Source organism: Xenopus laevis, chromosome 8S (genome assembly GCF_017654675.1).
Source record: "Xenopus laevis strain J_2021 chromosome 8S, Xenopus_laevis_v10.1, whole genome shotgun sequence".
Lineage (NCBI taxonomy): Eukaryota > Metazoa > Chordata > Amphibia > Anura > Pipidae > Xenopus > Xenopus laevis.
The window spans coordinates 65,693,944-65,718,139 of NC_054386.1; the positions used below are offsets into that span (position 1 = coordinate 65,693,944).

The 24,196-nt window shown below is 34.9% G+C and overlaps 1 protein-coding gene across 1 annotated transcript in view; it reads left to right on the top strand.

Annotated features, from left to right (window-relative positions):
- aff2.S (AF4/FMR2 family member 2 S homeolog) overlaps positions 1 to 24,196 on the top strand; it is a 309,129-nt gene that overhangs the window by 251,433 nt on the left and 33,500 nt on the right. Inside the window, exon 10 of the mRNA XM_018233013.2 lies at positions 23,059 to 23,221. Coding sequence (XP_018088502.1) covers positions 23,059 to 23,221 — 163 coding nt within the window. The remainder of the gene's footprint in view (positions 1 to 23,058; positions 23,222 to 24,196) is intronic.

The window sequence follows — 24,196 nt, forward strand, 5'->3', positions numbered from 1 at the left end:
GTTACAATGCATAGGGTAGATGTTTGGTCAAGCAATTAAAGCAAAATTAAAGACCAACGCAGTAAATATCTAATGTCATATAGATAGAAATCTGTAATAGGTGTTAGACAAGGAAAGCTTAGACTTCCATTTAGGAGGTATCCCTAGCGGTAAGATAGCAGTGTGTTTTAAGGAATTAATGGGCCTTGTGTAGGTGTTAATGTGCTCATTATAAGTGATTAAAATGAAACAATTATTATCACTCTGGATTACTGTAATACAACATCAATTTGGCATATAATAGACAACCAATGTCATTCTAAAAGCTCAATCATTACACGCATATGAAACACATTCTCTGTGGCTCAGTAGCAATGTGAATGGGAGAAATTAATCACTGCAAATTGCAATACTAACCTAACATCAAAATGTCTTCTAGTGCTTTTAGACAAAGGGACAAAGCCCATTTTTGGGTTGTGTGTGTGTATATATATATATATATATATATATATATATACAGTATATATATATATATATATATATATAGTGGTGCACTCGTAATGCAGGCAACTCCCTGGGTGCAGGTTATAACATAGCTTAATTAATCAAAAAAATAAAACCGCACTTCAAGGACTTGAGATAGTGAAATAAGTGAAAAAACTTTTATTTCAACGTTTCGGCACACCAACTCGGGCCGTCTTCAGTTCCTGAAGTCCTTGGAGTGTGGGGTTTTTTTTTGATTAATTTATATATATATATATTTATATATATATATATATATATATATATATATATATATATATATATATATATACATAGACATCCAAAGAAAAGGACGGCACTCCAATACTAGGAATAAAATTTATTCCAAACACATACAAGGATCCAACGCCCTACGCGTTTCGGGAATCACTCCCTTAATCATAGGCATGCATCTTGGACCAAACAGACAGATTATATACACAACTTCAATAGTGACCCCTACTGGGCCCAATGTAGTAATACAAGTTAAAAACATATGTGCTTTATTAATCATTAAAACCAGTCTGCTGAAGGTCAAAACCTCGTTTTCCATATTAAAAAAACTGACAATCCTTCTACGAATGTGTGAAAATATATAAAGTTAATTATCTGCTCTGGAGAATGGGTAACTGGTAATAAATACTTGATGACTTATCGTCCGCAAGGCAAAGGTAAACCTTTTCTGGTAAAAGTAGGTTTCAGGGTATATATCTGTAACATAATACATATGGGTGTAGAGAAACATTATAATCAAGAAGTAATAAACAAGTGGTAAATGAGGAAAGTATAAAGAAAAATATGAAGAAATAGGACATGAGTTAAAGGTAGAAGGGGTGGAGAGGGATATATATTTTTTTATATATATATATATCCTGGAAGAAGTAGGAGCACACCGGTGGTTTGAAAAAATTAAAAAATATAAATGTTATTAATCCATTTAAAAGAAAGACAGGTCAACGTTTCAGTCTCCACCTAAGATCATTGCCAAGACGTTGACCTGTCTTTCTTTTGAATGGATTAATAAAATTTATTTTTTGAAATTTTTTAAACAACCGATATGCTCCTACTTCTTCCAGGATATATGAATGAGCAAACTAAGGAAGTACCCGGTCATTTAAAATGGTGAACAGTGTGCTACATATATATGTTTTCATGGTTTTCCAAAAGATAAGGCACATTTCAGTTTTAAACACAACATGTTCATATGCTCTTGACCAGAACAGTCTAGTCCACTGGCAGTCTGAATACCTAATTAACCTAACTCACTCCTAGCACCACCACTTTATCACAGACGTTAACACATTCAAGACATGCAGCAATCAAGACATAGTACATTATGATCTATGATTTTTTTTTTTATTTATGATGAGTGTGTTTGAGATTTAACATAATTTAATGAAAATAAAACTCTGATTGCAATCAAATCAGGCATCTGCCATTTTGAATTTAATTCATATTTATTTAATGCAGAGGAGTTTTATTTCAGAAGAAAGTAAATTAAATGAGGTTGAATGGTTGAGTGGATTGTGGCCTTAATTTCAAATATGGTGTATTTTAATTTTGCTTTTATTTTCCATTACATTTGAGATTAACAAGCAAGTTATCAGAGAGTCATAGTTTCTATCCTAATAGTATCAGTGACATGACAAGAATATTGAGATTTGACATTGAGATCAAGAGCCAAACTCATTTACCTCAGAATAGCTGTCAGGTCTTATTGTGTCTTAATAATGAAAATACAGTATCAATCAAATCTTTCACTATTTCATTATTAAAATTCTATTGATTCGCAAGATGGTAAACATAAAGAGGCCAAACCAATTGACTGTTCTTTGAGTAGAAACTATGTAATTAACTGCAATTTAAAAATAATTGTATTTTTAAGAATTTTATTAGAAAATATGCTATGTTTCTAAGCATTGCTTAGTTTCTTGCTCGCACATTCCCTTCTATTGCCCTTGGTCATATTCAAATCAAATCCTGATATGAGCAGTTACCCAAAACTGGCAGCTACTTATAATACAATATACAGTAAGACTCCATCTGCTTGAAGATTAAAAGCTGTTCCTGGTGTACAGTATATCTGTGTTCCCTGTTAGTGGAGCCCAATTAGTGCCCCAAAATAATTTCCATTATAGACGCAATATTTAATATTTTCGTTTTTCTTTCACTCAGTTACAAACTGGATATTTAGTCTGCTGTCCTTTAGTGTGGATTTGTCTAGGGTTATGTGTCTAAATCTGATTTCACTGTACTATTGGGCTCTCTGGGATTGTATCCTGATTTAAATGTAAAGATGGGCTTTTGGGGTAATGAGAGCAAGGCTAATTTCACTCTTCTAGGAGATTGTGCCCAAAGCTGATTTCTTTCTGTTGTTCTCTATGGAGTAATATGCCTAAGGGTGATTTCACTTTAGTATTGGAGGGTTTAATGTGCATGTAGTTGATTTCACTATATTGTTGGTCTCTCTGAAGATAATTGCTGTATTTCTTGTTTCTGAACTTCAGTTTTAAAATCTGGTGACCATATTATGGTGACTTACTACAACCCTTTGATGTACCCAAAATGTTCAAGGCCATAGGCTAGGTTAATTTTGAGACTACAATGCAAGATGAAGATTCAGGGTTTCAAAGAAAGAATCATTGACACCCAGTATAATTTCAAGCAATTATATGCCGGTGTTTTATTTACAGCATGGTTTTCCAAAAGATAAGGCACATTTCAGTTTTACACACAACATGTTTTTTTGCACTTGACCAGAACAGACTGGTCCGCTGGCAGTCTGAATACCTAATAAACCTAACTCACTCCTAGCACCACCACTTTATCACAGGTGTCACACCTGTGATAAAGGAACACATTCAAGACATGCAGCAATCAAGACATGATACATTATGATCTATGACTTTTTTATATATGATGAGTGTTTTGAGATTTAATATCATTTAATGTATCTCTGATTGCAATCAAATCAGGAATCTGCCATTTTGAATTTAATTCATATTTATTTAATGCATATGATGAGTAATATTTCAGAAGAAAGTAAATTAAATGAGGTTGAATGGTTGAGTGGATTGTGGACTTAATTTCAACGGGGTTAATCACCAGCTAGTGCACTAGAGCATGGGTTACACGTGACTCTAACACTTCAGGCTAGGGCCTTCGCTAAATGGAAGCTCAAAGGTGTGGTGTAGTGCGACTACAACTCCCACAGGCTACTGTGTAATAAAACAGAATGGGCGCAAGGAGGTTCTTGCAGTCAAACAGAATCAAATTTTATTTATCAGAGACAAATGATCCACAGGGTTGTACTTACAAAGCCACAGAGGCCCCACAGACAAGCATGACATGGTTACAACATGTCCCTCAGAGATAGCACATTAGAACTCCCTAAGGCGATAGCATCACACTGGTCCCCCTAGGGCACATGACTTTACTGGGCCTTGTTGTGCCCAGGTTCCCTGGAACATCCAGCTGGGTCAGCAACCAGAAGCCAAAGAAGAAGAAGATCCACCCCTTCACACTCACAATACCAAAGTGTGACAGGATGTGGTCACAGTGCCTCCTGGCCAATTACTTGGATATGCAAGCTACATGGGCATCTGCCCAGCAACTAGGGAGATCAGGAAGTGTAGGGAATTAAAGCCTTAGGGACATATTAAACCTATGGGTCCCTACATATACAATAACACTTTTATATCTATTTGTGTACATAGAACATTTTGCCATTTTGCTTCTATCATCCAGACGTATAGACACACCATCTTAGTCTAATTCTGTCTTTAGAGAAAAATGCCCCAACTGAGGCAGAGAATATGGCAGCTTCACTGTTAATGTGAAAAGAATGAATGTTCTGTCTACACAATAAGTTTTGTTTTTATATAGATAAAGCAATCAATATTCTGTTACACATATATCAATGGCAAATAATGGCACCTCCTTTATGAGCAACACTTACACGGTGATACCAAGGGTGGTGTCCCAGTTGTGCAATGAATTGCACAGGAAAGAGTGTCAGAATAAAAAGAACTAGTGGATGATTCTTGTGTTAAAAAAAATAAAGATAAAAGGAAATTAATGCCCCGTGTAATAAGATGTATTTTTGCCTTGCTGTTATTGTTTCATTTATCATTTTTATTTGAGGACATGTTACTATGTGCTTTATCATTAGTCTTAGATTATTAGAAGGGGTTATTGATTTCAATTTACGTCACAAAGCAGGAATTCTGTGATTGATATTTTGTTCTTATGACTAGGATAATACCTTGAGATTCGTTAGTATGATAAAGAAGGAAGAAACAAGTTGTCTAATTTCAGACAACTATGTGTAATTCCATGACTACTAAAGCAAATAAAGTTCTATTTTGCATAAAAAAGGGCATTAACTCAAGGGATGAAAACATAATTATGCCTCTTTATAGGTCCCTGGTAAGGCCTCATCTGGAGTATGCAGTGCAGTTTTGGACTGCAGTCCTTAAGAGGGATATAAATGAGCTGGAGAGAGTGCAGAGACGTGCAACTAAATTGGTTGGAGGGATGGAGGACTTAAATTATGAGGGTAGACTGTCAAGGTTGGGGTTGTTTTCTCTGGAAAAAAGGCGCTTGCGAGGGGACATGATTACACTTTACAAGTACATTAGAGGACATTATAGACAAATAGCAGGGGACCTTTTTACCCATAAAGAGGATCACCGTACCGTAGACTAAAGGAAAACAACTTTTATTTGAAGCAGTGCAGGTGGTTCTTCACAGTCAGGACAGTGAGGTTGTGGAATGCACTGCCGGGTGATGTTGCGAAGGCCGATTCTGTTTATGCTTTTTAGAGGGCTTGGATGATTTCTTGGACAAGCATAATATCCAAGGCTGTTGTGAAACTATAATCTATAGTTAGTATAGATATGAGTATATATAGTTTATGTGAGTGTATGGAGGGGTCAGTGTGGGTGTGTGTATGTATGGATTTTTTCTTTGATCCTGAGCACAAAAAATATATTCCTCACTTTTAAAACTGTTGTTCAGAGTTTATATTTTTCTGGGCAGAGAGGTGTGTTGCCCAGAATAAGTACCACATTTTTGGACTTTTGTTAGAAAACAACAACCAATAGCAACCAATCACCAGGTAGCATTTACTGGTTACCTGTTTAAAAACAATCATCTTTTTGGTTGTTAGGGGTTACTGCATTTTATTATATATGGGGGTGTTTAACATTATGCTTTGTGTGCATTTGTTGTGTTTGCTGGCATCAAAAGATTATCAGTGAAATTGTATTTTGGGGGTACTATGAGTTTTATAATTAGGCTTAATTACTGACAAAAAAATCAGTAAGGATGGTGTTTATTGGAGCTCTTTACTTAAGGCACTGGCATCTAAACACACTCCTTTAACTTGCTTGTAATGCAATTGCATCTGTCCAGTCTGTCTAAATTTTGGGCCAGTGAGCTAATTGATTCAGCAGAACCCTGGAATTACTCTCACCCTAATTTCAAGGTTCCCTTTCCCTAAACTTTAATTGTAAGGCCTAGCACCAGAAATTACTCAATCCCCACTCCAATAATTTTGATTGTTATTGAGTCTGTTTTGTAACTCTTGCAGCAAGGCAAACATTTGCATGCATCCCCGATAGACCCCTGGAATTGTGAGCAAACTGACTGCATTATGGGAAAAACATGAACAAATAAGTCAGCATCTGCACTTTGCACTATGGCTATGGTGTTCATAAACGACGCCTTAAGAGTTTATGCACAGAAACATCAATAAAATGTTTTTTTTCAGCATTTTGATGGAACGTAATTAAAGTTTCCTTAAAACTTTGTGCAAAATGAATCTAAAAGTGCAGCCTTTGTTTTTTCAGTTATTTCACCACTGTGAACAAAACACAGACAATGCTTGGGAAAGATCATCTTGCCATGTCCGTAGTGTTTTACTGCTGCATTTTTGAAACGTTGGGGGTCTTTTATAAAGTTTGTGCATCGCATATTTATTCGCAAATGGTTGTATTGGCCATGTTTTTTCCTGAATGCTAAAATATTGCACAACTGTGCCTATCTTTCCGTTTTTGGAGAATTTGCATAGCACAAAAATATTTCCAAATGGTTCACAAATTAGTCAGGTGTTTGTGTGAGTACAGGCACTGCGTGTGGTTGTTGTGCATGATAATTAAATTTGCATCTTGCGAAAACTGTTCTGTGAAAATTGTCTCCACCACCAAAGTTGTGGCGGAATTCAAACGAAGAGTGTGTGCATACATATTTTCAATCTGTAGTTTTTGCTATATTTATATAAGCTCTTCTGTTCTGCAATTCTGTTTGCACATATAGTACACCACTCTTATTCAGCTTTATAAATATAACCATGTGCAGGGCAAATATGTTCACTGTGTAAAGCACTGTGCAAACTTAATAAATGAGCCACATTGTTTGTAACATCTGTGTATTATAATACTGCCGTGTATGAAGAAGGCAAAAGTCCTTCGGGTTCAGTTTTTTAAAAGTCCCCTCAGTGCTATTGCTTTGGCTGCACAAATGCTTACCATATAAAGAAACATAATTAGCAGTTTGAAAGAGCATGAACAGAGTACACCGGCTAGATTTTAACAAGACAGAAGAGAAGAGAAAAACAATATGATTAGGGGGGAATTTCTAGAATATGAGGTCATACACAATTGGTTTAAAGAATTACAGTCCTTATTTTATTTAGTCTTTGGTTCTCTGAATGATCTGTTGTTGTTGGTGTTACTTCGCATGCTTTGCATATTAGGGTAGGTTTGCCCTTATGTAGTACATTGAATCATTGAAGGGCTCATGAAAGTCCAATGAAACATTTTCAACAGTTGCTGCCACCAAGGGGCTTTATGGTTGAAGCCAAGTAATTGAATAAAGCAAAGAAGTATATAAATGGAACATGGAGGAGCACTCACCAAACAAAAACACAGCATGCCTGGGTGCAGGTAAACTGTGTATAAAATAGCAGAAAAAATACCACACTCAACAGGTTCAGTTAGAATAACTGATTTTAATAGAAAAACAAAAGAAAGTCCAACGTTTCACAAAAAAGACCAGCAACAGCGATATATCTTGTGAAAGTGTATTCAAACTTGCATGAACTTTGATTCACAAGATATCTCGGTGTTGCTGGTCTTTTAAGTGAAATATATATATTAGAAAAAAACGGACTTTGTATTTACTTTATTCACTCAACAGGGAGATTGTCTTTGCACTGCATCAAAAATATATAAATCTCTCACACGTGAGAATGTATTCTTCATAACTATCCCACGGCCTCTCCCAGAAATTGGAGCACCCTGTCCTGAAACCACCTGGATGTGCTCCTACTACCACTAGAACCATTATCACCATCATTGTCTTCTGATCCTTGTCTACTACCACTTTCTTATCTATTTGATTGGCCAGTGCTTGCCTGTTTGCCTAGATCTGGAACAGATCTTAGCCCTATTATCCTCCAAGACCTTCTATGGAATCTTCCATCTGGACTTGTTAGGATTTGGCCCATACACTGTGCAGACATTCCCATCCAAGATGCCAGCTACTTGGTTGTGCCATTCTGTGTAGAAAACCTATATATGGAAATATTTTTTAAGTAAAGTGGTTCATAGACTGCAATTTCTTATAACTTTTGGGAAAATTATATAGCCTGCCCTTTTATCCATCTGAAAGAATCACAGGAGGCACCATTTGGTTTCCAGGCTGTTAGCATTTTAATTGCTTTAGAATTAAAACTCATTTATTCATTACATGTAACATATTTAATATGATGTAATATACAGTATAATGCTTAAGTTCCACAGCCAAAGATGATTATTTAGCTGTTATTTCAAAAAGTATAGTGGGCTTTTCAATCACATATAGAAGTACTCATAATATGTTTACTAAAAAAAAGTGTAGTTTTTTTTTTATATTGCACTTACCATAGATATTAAGCTATAAATATAAAACCTGCCATCAGTTTTAGAAATCATTACATGGGAAATGTAATATAATAGGCAAAAGTAACAAAATTGCTGTTTTCTGCTAAAAGCAATTTGAATTTTGTCTGGTACAAAAAAAAAATACCCATCTGAATCTGAGGAGGATCATTATAGCCCAAGACATTTCGTTTGAATAGGAGTTCATAATATAACCAGACAATGTGTACTGGAAGGAAAGAAAAGATTGCACTGCAATTTGTACTCATAGTTCTGCCTGTCAATTTTACAAGGATAGAAAGTTTAAATCTCTTTACTGCTGAAAACGTGTCTTCACATTTACTGAAAATCTATCTCTGGTTCCTGCAACTGGAAGCAAAACATTTTATCCAAAAAGATCACAGGCCAATGGACATATGTTTTTTCAAGATCTGCATTTTAGCATATTTTTTGACTTTTTGATAATCACTATATATATATATATATATATATATATATATATATATATATATATATATATATATATATATATATATATATATATATATATATATATATATATATATATATATATATATATATATATACACTTTATTATAATATCTATATGCAAGTCAACTTTTACAAAGAAGCAAAGACAAATACAAAGCATGATTGTATATTTAGAGGGTGGCAAAATATATTTCTTCTCCCAGTGGAAGAGATGAACCTGCTTAAAAATGTATAGCAACTCACTGGTAGCAACATACTGGCTAATGTGTTCTGAATGTAAATAAGAAAAACAACTGGAAAGCCACAATTTATTTCCTGAACTTGGCAAACAATTAATATTTTTAGATCTCAGTATAATATTTATACCAAGTCAATAGCTCTTGTACTATTGTATAGGATACCTTTTAGCTATAGCAGTTCCAATCATGACCAAGAGGTCTGTCTGTAGGGAAATCTACTCTTTTCAGGAGCATTTATCACAAAATAAGCATTTAAAATTGGAAGGAAATGATTCCTTACTCACAAGGTAGGTTAACATTTTGGAGAAGATTTTACATTTTTCAGCAGGTACCAACATGTTTATCATTATTAAATGGCCTAAAGCAGTGATCCCCAACCAGTGGCATGCAAGCAACATGCTGCTCACCAACCCATCATTTGTGCTCCCATTGGAAGCAGGTGCTTATTTTTGAATTCCTGGCTTGGAGGTAAGCTTTGGTTACATAAAACCAGATGCACTGGCAAACAGAGCCTCGTGTAGGCTGTCAGTCCACATAGGGGCTACCAATAGCCAATCACAACCCTTATTTGGCATCCCCAGGGAATTCTTTTGTTATTACAATTGAATGTAGCTCACAGGTAAAAAAAAAAGGTAAGGGACTGCTGGAAAAGGGTTTTTACCTAATCTGCATTATGCAGCTGATATCCAGGGGGTATAGGGATGCAGGGAATATTATCCAGTAAAATACCTCAATTTTTTGGCATTGTTAACACTCTTATTTAATTTAAAATATTCCATATTTTATCCCTAATAAAGGTCATATCAACTATCTCCAAAGTAACAAATATTGGCATTAGCCCCAAATACCGTATCTGACATTTTAAAAACATCATTCTAATGGTCATAAAATATGCAATCCATAAATTGCAACCTAAATCCCAACAGTGTTTTGAAACATATAATAACAGAGCAGCAAACAAAAATATTTCAAGGACACTAGCAGTTAATAGAAGGCTCAAAGTCAGGAAGTGTAGTAGAAAGATGTGGAAGATTGCCAACAGGTAGAGTAAAGTTAAAAGCTATATGCATGTACAATAAGCCTACGCCTCTTCTCTTATTATTATTAGAGGGTCTTAGTTCAACCAAAAAATAACAATTTCTTCAAAGTAAAGACAAATGAAGGCCTAAATGCCAAGGAATGTGTAAAATGTGTCTTGCATGCATCTGGGAAGTTGTGCATTCATTTTTCTTTACTTTTTGAACATCTAGACATTGTACTCTGTTTAAAATGCACCACTTTCACTTGCCGTTGTAAATAACTACCCACTAATTGTCTAAATGGTTGAGTCCTACTTGTGATTTGCTTAAGAAATTAATGATTAGGAGGGGTATTAGCAGTGCTTAGTGGTGCTGCTGAGATGCACGGAGCACTAGAAAATATACAGATAATGTATATGCTGAAGCTAGTTCCCCCTGGATTCCCCAGATAAATATTTTATAAATATGCCCCTTGGTTTCCTATGTGCTTTTCTTCAGCTTTGGAAAATGTATTTTACATTCAGCTCATTGTGTGTGTCAGAAATCCAGACTATAAACCACTTTGCAAAGAAAAATAATAAAAGGAAATAAGCTCCTTATTTGTGTGAGGGAGAAACATTTACTTGTCATTTCTTTGGTAAATCCTGCATTTTTAGTAAATGGCATGCCAGAAGATATTTATCAAAGCAAGAAAGCAATAAAGGATTCTCTATAATATTTTTTCTTTTTTTTGGATATTTTCAAACCCAGAGATCTAATCATATTAAATATGTACATTTTTTTTTTGGTTGGAGTCTGCTTCATGTATCTTTCTGATGAATCTTAAAAGTACATAAGGTCTGTAGGGCAGCGTTTCTAAAGTGCAAATGAGGCACACAGCAAAATATTGTCTGTGAGGCTTTCCAATTTATTTATATTCCTACAGAGCATATTCCTTTCCCTTTCTGTGATAATAAATAGCTAGAACTCCCAATCTTTTTACACGAAGGGATGTCAGACATCGTTAATCATATTCATAATCTGACACGCCGAATCCTAGTTGTCTGATCACTGTTTTTATTGGATTTATTAGTACTTGTCATGTATGAAGGTTGATAAGATTTTCAAAGTAAATTGAAGTGTTAACAGTTATTAGCTCTTGATTGCTCAGCATGCAAGCAAGGGGATTATGTGCTTTTTTTTTAGTTCCTATAGACTAATACACACCAATATAAGAAAAAAAGGCCTATTTATAAAATTGTAAGCAGAGGCAAAATCTAGTTTTCATTGCTGCCCTGGTATGTTGTGTAATGACTTGTGTAAAGGCTTCATACGTTTATCGATGTATGATCACAAAATGGTTGTCATACAGGGCAAATCCCACAAGTATTGGGGTATTAGCTGGCACACTCCCAACTCCTAGCAAATCAAGCAGTTTGTCCCATGCAACTCATTTTAATTGATTCCATCATCTGTTAATTGTTGATTTTCCAACATGCCCAAATGGAAGTTTGTTTTGTACTTACACTAACAACATTTCTCAAGTATTAGATCTTCTATAAAAGAATGTATGTAAAAAGTGCAGCAAACTCAACAGTGCCTATTCACTTAAACAGGTGCTAAATTGCATAAACTTTACCCATGATTACCCATAGCAATCAGATATTTGCTTCCATTATCTAACAGCAGCCTGATGAATCCTATTGCACCTATTTGAATTTCTTTTTCCCATTTTTATGCCGTCTCTAATGGCATAAAATAAAAAAGGTTTTGGCACTAGGGTAAAAACAACAGGCTAATGCTTCACGGGTGTCTCCTCCAAACTTTGATCCATTTTATTTCCTTTGAGACAGATGTCAGATTAAAAAAATCATAGAACCCTTTGTTATGTGTGTTTACCTGGATATATCAAATGTTGGAAAAATAGGTTTCGACCTGTAATTCTTATGTTGAGCATTCACTTATGCTTAACCATAAAACCAGTGAAGAAAAGTAAGACTTGGGTGCTCTTGTGTATATAAGACACTCCCTGTAAGATGATTTTGGAGGCTGTTTCATTAAAAGTTGCATTAAACATGTGTCAGGCATTGCCTTTATACTGCCTGCACTAATTGCTTCCTATTCAGTATCCCTGAATAATGACAGTAGTCATTCTGACTAATTGGGATCACTGATAACATTAAGTAGCTGTGCACCTGAAAAATCTAGTAGTTAATTGTGCTTACTTGATACTAACAGGGACCGATATATTCACAGCAATGTGGCACTATAGACATATGAAGTGCCTTGTGAGAAAATAATCTACATAGGAGGCACAATAAAAGACTAGACAGAGCCGTGTCACTAGTAAGAGCTGTTCTATTATTCTGCAATGCAAGTTATCTGAACACCAGCTTGTAGTGCACTGTAGTACTTTCCAAATTAAGCTACCAACGGGGTTGAAGCCTGTATTCCTTTCAACATCAAAACAGAAAAGCATTGAAACAGTAAATACCATTTTTTCAAAATAGATCAAATAAACAGAATGGCATTTTTGTTTAGCAGGGGTAGACACTTGTCACAAATTAGGCTTTAGTGATAAAGCAAAGTTATGCTAACATTTGCAAAATAATTTTATCTGAATGCCAAAGAATCTGATATATTAATTTTACATGGGGTGGTTAAGGAATTAGGAAACACATGAAGCGCCGTTCTTAGGCTTTTGTCATCTGTTGTCATCATCCATACATTTAGCAGTCCTCTGATATTTATTTATCATGGCCAAGATTTAGGAAAAACCACAAATGCCACAAGAGGCAAGTTTTTATGAGAAAAAACTATATAAAATTGAGATTTGAAAAAATCCCCAACAGTGCCTGCCTATGTTGTTATATTCACCTTCTTTATTGGTTGACTCTAGAGGGTGGCAAATGTATGCTTTCATTGGATGGTCAAGATAAGATTTTCTAATCAATTAGCTATGTTCATTTATTTTGAATGGATAGCATGTTTGAATGAAAAGGGTTTTTTCACAGGGGGCTTTGGGGGTCAGAGCAGTTGGGGCTTTGTAATCATATGCAATCAGGCTTACCAGATGCCAGTCAGGCAAGAGCGCAAGTTGTACTTCTTATAGGAGTCCATCAACACCCTAAAGAGAAGAAGGTGTACAAAAAAAGTGTACACTGTGTATGTCCTCTCTTCTCCAATATTAATTAGCACACTTCTCATCAGAAGTTTTGCTATGGATTAGACATGGAGTTTTATATAAAAAGGCTCCTGTTTTGTTTTTGTTTTTTTAGTTCCAGCAGTTGAACTAGTCAGGTGCTATTGGCCAACATACCTTCTTTCCTTTGCCCTTTCAAGAAAGTCTAGTTTTATACTAGCATTGTTTTTACCAAAAATTATTTTTCCCAAAATTTTCAGAGAAATGATTTAGGAAAAAAAAATGAAATTGGCAGGCAAGTTTTGATCGCTATGTTATAGTTTCAAAATGTATCTTTCACTGTCAGGGTTATGTCCACTGATCATATAGCAACTATCAGATAGCACTCCCATTGTGTATTCCTTTTTGGAGTGTGAAACCTGTATATTAACAGCTTATGTCTATATATTACACATGTATTATTAGATATTATTTAAACACTGCTTATTTAAATAAAAGTAGCTCCGAATTATTGAAAGCTTGTCTCCCATACAGTTTATTCAAGTAATCCACATCTTTAAAAATGATTGCTTTTTTTCTGTAATAATAAAACAGTACCATACTTGATCCAAACTAAAATAAAATTAATTTTTATTGGAAGCAATAACCAGTCCATTGGGTTTATTTAATGTTTACATGATTTTCTAGCAGGTAGGTAGAAAGTTCCAAATTACAGAAAGATTCATTATAATATATCGGAATTTACTATTACTTTGTATAATTGTTTTTGTTGTTATTTAAAGATCCGCAGTATCATAAAAGAGAAAATGCATTTTCAGTTAAAAGAGCGAGAAGAAGGATGGGCTTCGCATACTGCAATACTGGCTGTGGAAAGGAGGCAGGTGCTTTAGGAGTCCCAAATGAGCGATGTACAAGCTTGTACAAAATGCCTTGGAATCATCTCTGTTTGTTATTCATACCGAGTTTAAACCATCTGAATTTCACTGTTCCCAGAATTCACATGGTGTTCAATGGTCCCTAATTAGCAGCACCTGTGCTTACCTCAATTACAGTATGAGTATGAACAACAGAAAGAAAGGTGTCAAGATTTCCCAATAATAAACTTCGTTACATTGGCTGTTATTAGATTTTTAGAGGCTTAAAAAAATTTATTTTGCAACTTGCTCATAAATTAACAGAGATCTTGGCAATTTCACAAAAGGAACAGCTACAGCAGGAATTATAGAACAGCCAAATAACACCACAGCAGTCTAGGCTAAATTGCAGTCAAAATGCCTGGCAACTTAATCTTTTTGATTATTTCCATAATTGAATTTCTGTTAAGTATTTTGTGGAATTTAACAGCCAAAGTCTGTTTATTTATCAAGCAATACTATGGTGGCAGTAAAGGAGCTATTTTGTCAATAAGCTTCTCTTACTGCTTAATATTACGTAAAAGACGCATCGGTAACTGCTTTGATATATATAAGCAATAAGAGTTACCCAAACCTAGTCAATTACTCGGTGCTTGGTGGTACTCCATATTGATATCTGCAAACAGTGCTTTACTGGAACAGTGAATTATCTAGCATTTTATCTAGTTTGCTTTCAGTAATGTAACAGATCGATCAATTGCTATTAGGCTGATAGCAGACAGCTTGCTTTTCATCTCTCTGGAAAGTACCTAGAATTACTGTCCTGCTGCTCCAGAGCATTTTTGGACTGAAATCTACCTGTACTGACATGAAGCATTCCTGGAAACAAAATATGGAAACAAAAAATGCCAAAATTGCATTAGAAACTGTTTCATAGCTGCTTTGTTTATTGCCTTTCAGCTGATAAATCAGAGTTTTTCTAAACTTCTGTACATTTCTGTGCACATTACTGCATTAAATTAGTAGAAGCCAATCTAGGCTCTGTCAGTTAGCAGGGTAAAGCACAGATATTCATTCCAAACTTTATGTCTTAATATTTATTAAGATTTTGCATTTTCTTATATTTATGTAGTACTGATGAAGTGCACAATTTCTCATCTACTTTATTTTTTTTTTCTAATTTATCTACATGCTTGAAAATTAATATCAGTAATTTGATTTTCGGCTTTTTAAGGAATTTGTCACTATGCAAAAGCAGATTTTTATTAAATAGATCCAAAATTATGGAATTATAATGGCATCTTGCATCTTCACACTAACTTAAGCCTAACTAAATTTCATGCAAGCACTGGGGCACAATCTACACAATTTACCCCCACACTGACTCAAAAACAATGGTACAAAAAACTTACTGTTAATTATGTTGTGCACTGGAAGATGCTAGTTTGCATTGCCTACTGTGAATGGATATTAGAAAAACACATTGCACTGTGGGTAAAAAAATAATAATTTGCATGTGTTTAGGCACTTAGCAGTTTGTGTTAGTTTAATGAACCCTCCAGTGTTAATGTAATGCAAATGAACTATGGTTTTGTGTTATAATAAATAGTGAAAGAAGAAAGATAAACACATGCCCTTGTAAAAATGCATCTGTATTCTATGCAGCTAATCTGTTCAGGTTTCATATATGATTTAGGATACTGTAATGTACACTCTTATTAATGGCTAGAAAAAAAGTTCATTATAGTTTGGTATGCATTTCCTATGAAACAAACGCAGTCTCGGGATGCATTTGAGTCATCATCAATGAAACATGAAGCATGAGAGTTTTATATTTTTGCTTAAGGAGGTTGGATTAGAAAATTCAAGAAAATGATAGAGGACATGTTGCTTTTTCACACAGTGAATAAACTCTATGGGGTATATTTATCAAAGAGTGAAGTTAACAGTGAAGTTCCGCTACTAGACTAAAATTCCGCCACTGTCCATTAATTTCATGGGATTTTTTATAGGCGTATTTATCAAAGGGTGAACTTTCACTTTCACCCATTGATAAATACGCCTTTCAGAATCCCATAGAAATAAATTGAGAGCTGCGGAATTTCACTCTAGTGGCGGAACTTTGATGAATTTACCCCTATTTTGTTTCAGGGTTGACTAGATAGTTCACTTACAGTATGGCAGCTACAGGTAGAGTCCTGAACAGGTTTCAGGTAAAGCTGTTGTAAATTGAGTGTTGGTGGCTGGACAAAGTGGGTAAAAATGCAGGATGTAAATCATAGTGCCAGGTATGGGTTGATGTTGTGGGTTGGGAAAGTCCACATTAATCCATGTATGCCTTAATCAGGTAGGCATTTCCTTCTGGATGAGGTTGCTAATCAGCAAATGAAAAATAAAAGTTATAAAGTAACCAATAAGAAGAATAGGTTTAATTCATAAGTTCCATTGCCAAATCTAACCCTTAAAAAAGAATGAACCCATTAACCTGTATAAATGTATATCTGGAGAGAAGACAAGAATGTCAATTTATATTTAAGTCAAAACACAATGTAACAGCAGTAGGACTCTAGTCATCCTGGGTAATGCAGATAATGGAAGGGCTTTTTCAGTGTTTAAATCTTAAAATTCAAAGTATCTAGTTGCAGCCAGCCTAAAAGCCAAGTGCATTAATCCTCAAACATCTTTAGGGTAGAATTAAACACAAAGAAATCAATATGATCGTTGTAACTCTGATAAGTAGTTAGTACCAATTACCTTAGCTGGCAGATTGTATTAGTGAATGCACATGTATAAGCAGGTGTACATCTATTATCTGCAATATGTCCTTAGCAAGCACAGGGGTTCCAAGCCTACTCTAATATAATTAGCAATTAAAGGGGCAATGACATTTAGTCTCACATGAAGAGCCAAAATATGCATTTCAAACAGCAGAATCATCATTTGTTCATTTTAATAAAATTAGAGCAGAAAAAATCTCCCCTTGTAACTGAAATATATTTGAGTTATAACTTATGTACACATTTGCATGGCAGATCAGTCAGGTTCATCATTTATGCTAATTTGCATCTTAGTTTATTTTAGAAGCATTTTTTCATTTTGTTCTGATTTTTTTTGTCTCTGAAAGTTATTTTAAAACATAAAATCTAATGGTCTTTTAATTCTTAATTAAAAGAATATTATCATCCCAGCATCCACTAGATTTAGGGGCACATTAATTCAAGGTCAAATTTTTTCGGTTTGGCTTTTTGTCTCAAAAAATCTTACAAATACTCCAGCTAAAACCTGTCGCGTAGAAACCAGTGGCAGATGACCCTTTTACAATTGGAAGATGTTTCTTGCCTTCATGAGCTTCGAGGGTTTCAGGTATTTTTGACGCTGGATTTTGTGCGACAATCTGAAAAAGTTGTGGTTTTCGAGTGACAATTTGAAAAACTAATTTGTTGTGACTTTTCCCACACATGCTTTTTTCATTAAATTTTTTTTGTAAATTTGGGCCATTTATGATTGGGCATTTGGTCGAATTTTTTAAAATAAAAATGAGCAGAAAAACAAGTTTAATAAATACCTACCTAAATATAATTTTCATTCATTTCTGATACTAAGGGGCAAATTCACTAACCTCCGAAAATTTGCCAGCGACGGCTTCACTCACATCGCATCACTTCGCCAGGCGTAGATTCGCCAGGACAATGCTAATTCACTAAAATCCGAAGTTGTGTCCAGGGTGAAGTTGTGCTAGCGTTACTGCGGCAAGCAAATCGAAGTTGTGCTAGCGTTGGGTAATTTGCATATGGCGGGAAGTTAAAGTTGAATGGACGTATATGTTGCAGCAAATACATTACACTACACAAGCCTGGGAAACCTTCATAAAATGAAATAGAGTTGTTATTTTGCCCTACACATGAGCCCAGTGTATAGCCATATGTTAGGAAACGTAGGGGGGAAGGAGGGTACCCCAGAAAAAATGTACGATCTTTTGCAGCCTATCACCCTGAAAAATGAAAAGTCGCCAGCGTTTTTTGGGACTTAGAAAAATGTTCAACTATTTTTTGAGGAAGTCCTATCTACTCTATTGCACTTTGCCTGGTCTGAGGTGGGAAAGGCAAGTCTGGCGCATGAGGTAACGTTCAGTAAAATCCGCATCTTAGTAAATTTGTGAAGTAACGAAGTAACTCTTTCACCTGGCGTAAGAGTGCGAAGTAGCACTAGAGTCTATCTCTTTTGCTAGCGAATTTTCGCCAGCGTTAGTCACTTCACCTTTTAGCAAATTTGCCCCTAAATGTATTAAGGTTTCTTGAAATTGCATATATTAAAGTGCTGTTGAGTTAAATCTGACTAAATACTTCTTGTCTCGGTAACTCTGCTAATTAAACTTGTTTGGTTTCAAAATTTTGCAGTGATCTAAAGAGGATCTCAAATTGATGTGATTTGAATGCATACTTACAAACAAATCCAGAATATTGGTCATAAAGCATTACAGATGTACAGTACATTACACTTCATTTGTATGTTACACATCGTCTATGCACAAAATCAAAATTGCATTTGCTCATAAGAGGGTTCTTACAAAGGAAAAAAGTATTTTTCGTGTATTCAAGTTTTTGTTGTGTATAACATATAGTATAATAGTATACAAGCAGTGCTAAACATGTCCTTCCTCCTCATGTTTGATTACAGTGCAATATCGGGAAGCTAAAATGTACACAGTTATCTCTGTATGTAGATATGACTAGTAAGCAGAATTCTCACAGGGGATATTTTTGCACCTGAAAAAAAGGTTGCTAAATCCTCCTGCCTTAAGCATATAAACGTTTATTTGTGGCAAATTTACCATGATGATAATAGATGTACCACCATGGTAATACAATGTCGGTGCTTGATGATTTACAAGAAAATAAAATCCTGATTCTTGATAAGTGAAACGGTGGCTGAAATAAGTCATGTTCTAGTTTTATAGGGTTTATGTTCCATTATATTTATCACTCATTGCTGTCTGTTCCTGTATGTGTTAAATGCTAGAGGAGTGACAATTTTGACAGCGAAACAGAACATTTACTCTTCATTAATGTTATTAAAATTAAAAAAAATAAATAACAGCTGCCATTTTAGTTTTTACTGAAATTAAATTTGCAGTAAATAATTCAGAGTATCCCATCGGTGAGATTCTTCATACGTCAAGGCTCCATTTTCCTATGAAATTGATCTGTATTAATTGTGTTTTTTATAATGGCTTATAATGACACCATCTATAGTGTATAAGCATGGTATTATTTTCATTACTTTTCACTATACAGGCCACTAGTGATCTTAAAACAGCAATGAAATGACATATGTATTATGTATAATAATGTACAACCTCTTATGCCAGATATTACTGATATGAAGATTTTTAAAATATATTTAACCTACTAGATCTTATTCTATAAAACCTTTTATAGCAATGTTTTAGGAGAAAATTGATTGAACTTGTATGTGCTCATTTACAAATGCAAATGCAAAGCACTCATTGCTTATGTTTTTAATCCACAATGCAGAATTTATATATATACTGTGGTATCAAGTTTTTATTTTGAAATGTTTTTGTGTTGCATTAACCAGGCGGAGGAGTTGATCAACTTTACCCATAAATATACATGGTGAAAAAAACTGTCATCCTTTTCCCCTTTAAACATGTACTCTCACACACATTGAGGGTTTGCAGTTAATGGAACTCAAAAGCCAAGGGCAACATATAAGTGGATCTCCTGTGAAGGCAAATTACAGAGCACTTGTCCTTTAAGACTACCAGGAGCTCTGTATGGTCTGCCCTGCAAATGTACCAGAATACCTCCCAGTGGGCACCTCTGTAGGAAAGTTTTCATCAACTTATTTTCATCATGTTGTTTACATAAAATGGATCTTAAAATGGGCTTGGGAGGCCCAATTCAATATTGAGCTCTGTAATCACTGCCTGCAGTGGGTTTTGTTTGCTTTTGGTGGGCAACATACTCTGGGCTTGCAATTAAATACCAGGCAGAGGCAACATACAGGATGGTTTTTGACGCAGGAATACCTCCATACACCCCTTTTGCTTTTGCTTCCAGTTCAAGACAAGCTTTGAGTGATGCATGGGGTCACAGAACCCCAAATAATAAGTAGATTTACTCATAGTTTATCCTGTCTCTAATTAAATCCTTTGCTAACCTTTGTGTTGCATCATTAAACTTTAATAACACCCCCTGAAGCAGTTGTATATTATGTATAAAATAGTCATACGTTTTCACTTGAGAATAGATGTTTCTTACATCATTGAAGAAAGCTGCATTCATTTTATTCATAAAGTGATTTACAGTAGCTAGATAAGAATGTACAGACTGTTCTAAAAGCATTGTAATTTGTAAATATCACAGTTTAAGACATTGCAATCTTTATTCTTTAGTTTCCTTTGTAGTTTGGGAATTATTTAACTTTTTTTTTCTGCAGCTCTCCAGTTTGAAATATAAATGAGCAGGTTACTAAGGTCCCAAGTGGAGAGAACAGAATTTTAGACGTATTAATTTTTAGTTTATAGCACATTTCACACAAAGACTTCTAATAAGAGAATGCCCTAAATGCTTCTCCATTAATGCAGATTTTATTAAATTATAATGTAAAGTCCCATGATTGAGACATTTTGCAATGAGTTAGAAATGTTCTTAAGGGACAAGGAAAGGCAAAAAAAATAAAATCCCATTTTTACTTTCTTTAATGAAAAAGAAACCTATTTCCAATATACTTTAATTAAACAATGTGTACTGTTTTTATAAAAAAAAAACCTGACTGTATGCAGTGAAATTCTCCCTTCATATACTGCTGTGGATAGGAATTGTCAGACGGTCCCTAAATGCTCTACATGGAAACAATCATACGTATGAACAGCAGGGGGAGCCCCCACCTTACTTCCCAGCCATGCAGACCTCAAGCAGCTTTGTTTGTTTCCCTGTAGAACAGTCGGCGACTGAGATTTGTATTGGATTTTATTTTGGATTTACAACCAGTTTACTGTTTCCAACTCCAGCTGCAGGGACAAAGCTCATGGAGCCAGATTTAAACAGATAAACTGGGATTCTATTTGGAGGATTATTGGTGGACAGCCACCAGTTCTGCAGATTTGGAGAAAGTGAACAATAAAAAAACTATAAAATCCATTTTAGATTGCATGACAACACAGGACCCAGTGCAGTCTGCATATTCTGATTATTAATCAGTCTTGCTGTATTGGCTTCTGGCAGCTATTATTTTACTTGTGCTGTTTTGATCATTTATGACGATTCCTAAGTAGCCCAGACCACACTAAGCATGAGTACAGTCTTGGTCTTGCAAAGATGTTTAACAAAGTTACAAGATGGTGACCACCTGTGGCCAACTTTGAAAGCATAAATCATTTGTTTAGTTGATTAGGCTTGTGGTGCAGTAAGTTCATGTTTATGTTTAGTTTACAAAATACAGCATTTCTTGCCTTATTCCATTTTAGACTTTACTTCCCCTTTAAATAATTCATTGAATATTCCTTTTAAAATCACCTTGAAGATGATAGGCTAGAATTTGTACACAAAACAAAACAGACGTTTACTACTTATGAATAGTTTTGTAGCTGCCAAAAAATTTTGGTTCCTTGATAGGACAGTAGTGATACTCACCCTGCAGCTTAGGTTTTTTAGCTAATGCAAAAGTGTTATCCAAGAACCCAATGTCCTAGGGTGGCTTTCATTTGTTGTTAAAATTGGAGCTAAAGCAGCCTGAAGCAGCTGCTGCTTGTTATTCCCTAAAGAATGAACCCCACTTCTTCTGCTCCCTGAAGAGTAGAGTATATATTTATAACTGCTGTCAGTATTATTTACTAAGGAGCCTCCTTACATGAGAAATATATTGGATTATTTCTGTATTCTAAAAGCTATCATATTTAGCTTTGGTGATAACAATTTTGAAAATCTGTTATTTGGAAAGGGTCTTAATATTTTTACTTCACTAGGGACAGATTTGTAAAATTTTGCAAGTATCATAATTAGTGATGGGTGAATTAACTTGGCAGGCGCGAATTTGCGTGATTCGCCGTGAAATTCGCACATTTTTTGGCGAATCAAAACGGTGCAAATTCGCCCATCACTAATCCCAATCTCAAAGTTTCATAATTAAAAGTCTCAAAAATCCAAATGAAAAATTCTGCAACCAAAATCTGGTGAGCTTCTATAGAAGTCAGTGTCAGTTACATTTTTATTTTCAACATTCAAACAATTTTTTTAAACAGTGAAATTTTTAAAAATCAATGGAAAATTTGGATTTTTATTTTTCTGGATTGTTTTTTATACTAGTGATTGCAAGTTCAATTGTGTTTCTTTTTTTGCTATTAACTTTGAAGAAACTTGAATTAAAAAATGGAAATATCTGTCCCCCTACCAAGAAATATATGATATTGCGTATAAACTTTAATCTAATATTATACAATTTATATTTTTTGACACTCGGTTGTGTATTAATTATAGACTTATACGCCATAGCCACATTTAGACATGTTGCTTAGGAACTTGAAAATGAAATACAAATATTGTGGAAAGGAGCCACTAGGGCCCCACTGTGCATAGCAAAACACAAAAAGCAGAGGTCCTGAACAGAAATATAAGTAATAAAATATTTACAGAATTACATTGCTTTCTTGTTGCATTTTTAATATCAGTTTAGAGAAATGGAGACAAGAAAGGCAAATATATAAAAAAAATATTAGGCTATGAATCTTATTATAGCAAGTAAAATTGTTATAAAGAAATTTTATATGTCTAAGGGTAAAAATAATGGTGCATCCCTAAGCTTTAGTTATAGTGAATGTTTTTCTTACAGTTTCTTAACTGTTTTCTCTCTTAAAATGACAAACAGGTATATTTGTTTTGTTCCCAGTGGACTTCCTTTGCAAGCAGTGCACGGTGCCAACCTTGTGAATTCCAGTGGAGGCTCAGGAAGCTCAAGTGAATCTGAGAGCAGCTCGGAATCAGATTCTGATAGTGAGAGCAGCTCCAGCGACATTGAATGTAATGAACAAGCACGCAGCGCAACCCCTGAGGTAAGGTTAGAAAGGTTAGATATATCGCAGCACACTTAACTTTCATGTATCTGTATATTTCTCAACCCAGTCATCTAATAGGAGGCTAGCAAAGCTAGAACAGGAAATAGAAGGACAGATGAAGAAAAAGATAGAAGTGGTAACACACTTGTAGCTTTAGAATTGCTTTGTGACCAACAGACAAATGTGTTTTTAGTACTTCTTTTACTATTCTATGAGAAAATTCAAATACAAAATACAAAGAATACATTTGGAGAGTGTTCCTTAGGGCGGTTCAGTGACTACTTGCCAATTACTGCTAACCCTTTTTAAAGGGATCCTGTCATCGGAAAACATGTTTTTTTCAAAACTCATCAGTTAATAGTGCTACTCCAGCAGAATTCTGCACTGAAATCCATTTCTCAAAAGAGCAGATTTTTTTTATATTCAATTTTGAAATCTGACATGGAGCTAGACAATTTGTCAATTTTCCAGCTGCCCCATGTCATGTGACTTGTGCCTGCATGTTAGTAGAGAAATGCTTTCTGGCAGGCTGCTGCTGCTGCTTCTCAATGTAACTGAATGTGTCTCAGTGGGACATGGGTTTTTACTATTGAGTGTTGTTCTTAGATCTACCAGGCAGCTGTTATCTTGTGTTAGGGAGCTGTTATCTGGTTACCTTCCCATTGTTCTTTTGTTTGGCTGCTGGGGGGGGGAAGGGAGGGGGGGTGATATCACTCCAACTTGCAGTACAGCAGTAAAGAGTGATTGGAGTTTATCAGAGCACAAGTCACATGACTTGGGGCAGCTGGGAAATTGATAATATGTCTATGTCAGATTTCAAAATTGAATATAAAAACATCTGTTTGCTCTTTTGAGAAATGGATTTCAGTGTAGAATCTGCTAGAGCAGCACTATTAACTGATTCATTTTGAAAAAAATGTTTTTCCCATGACAGTATCCCTTTAAGATTAAAGTTGATTAAAGTAGGAAGAT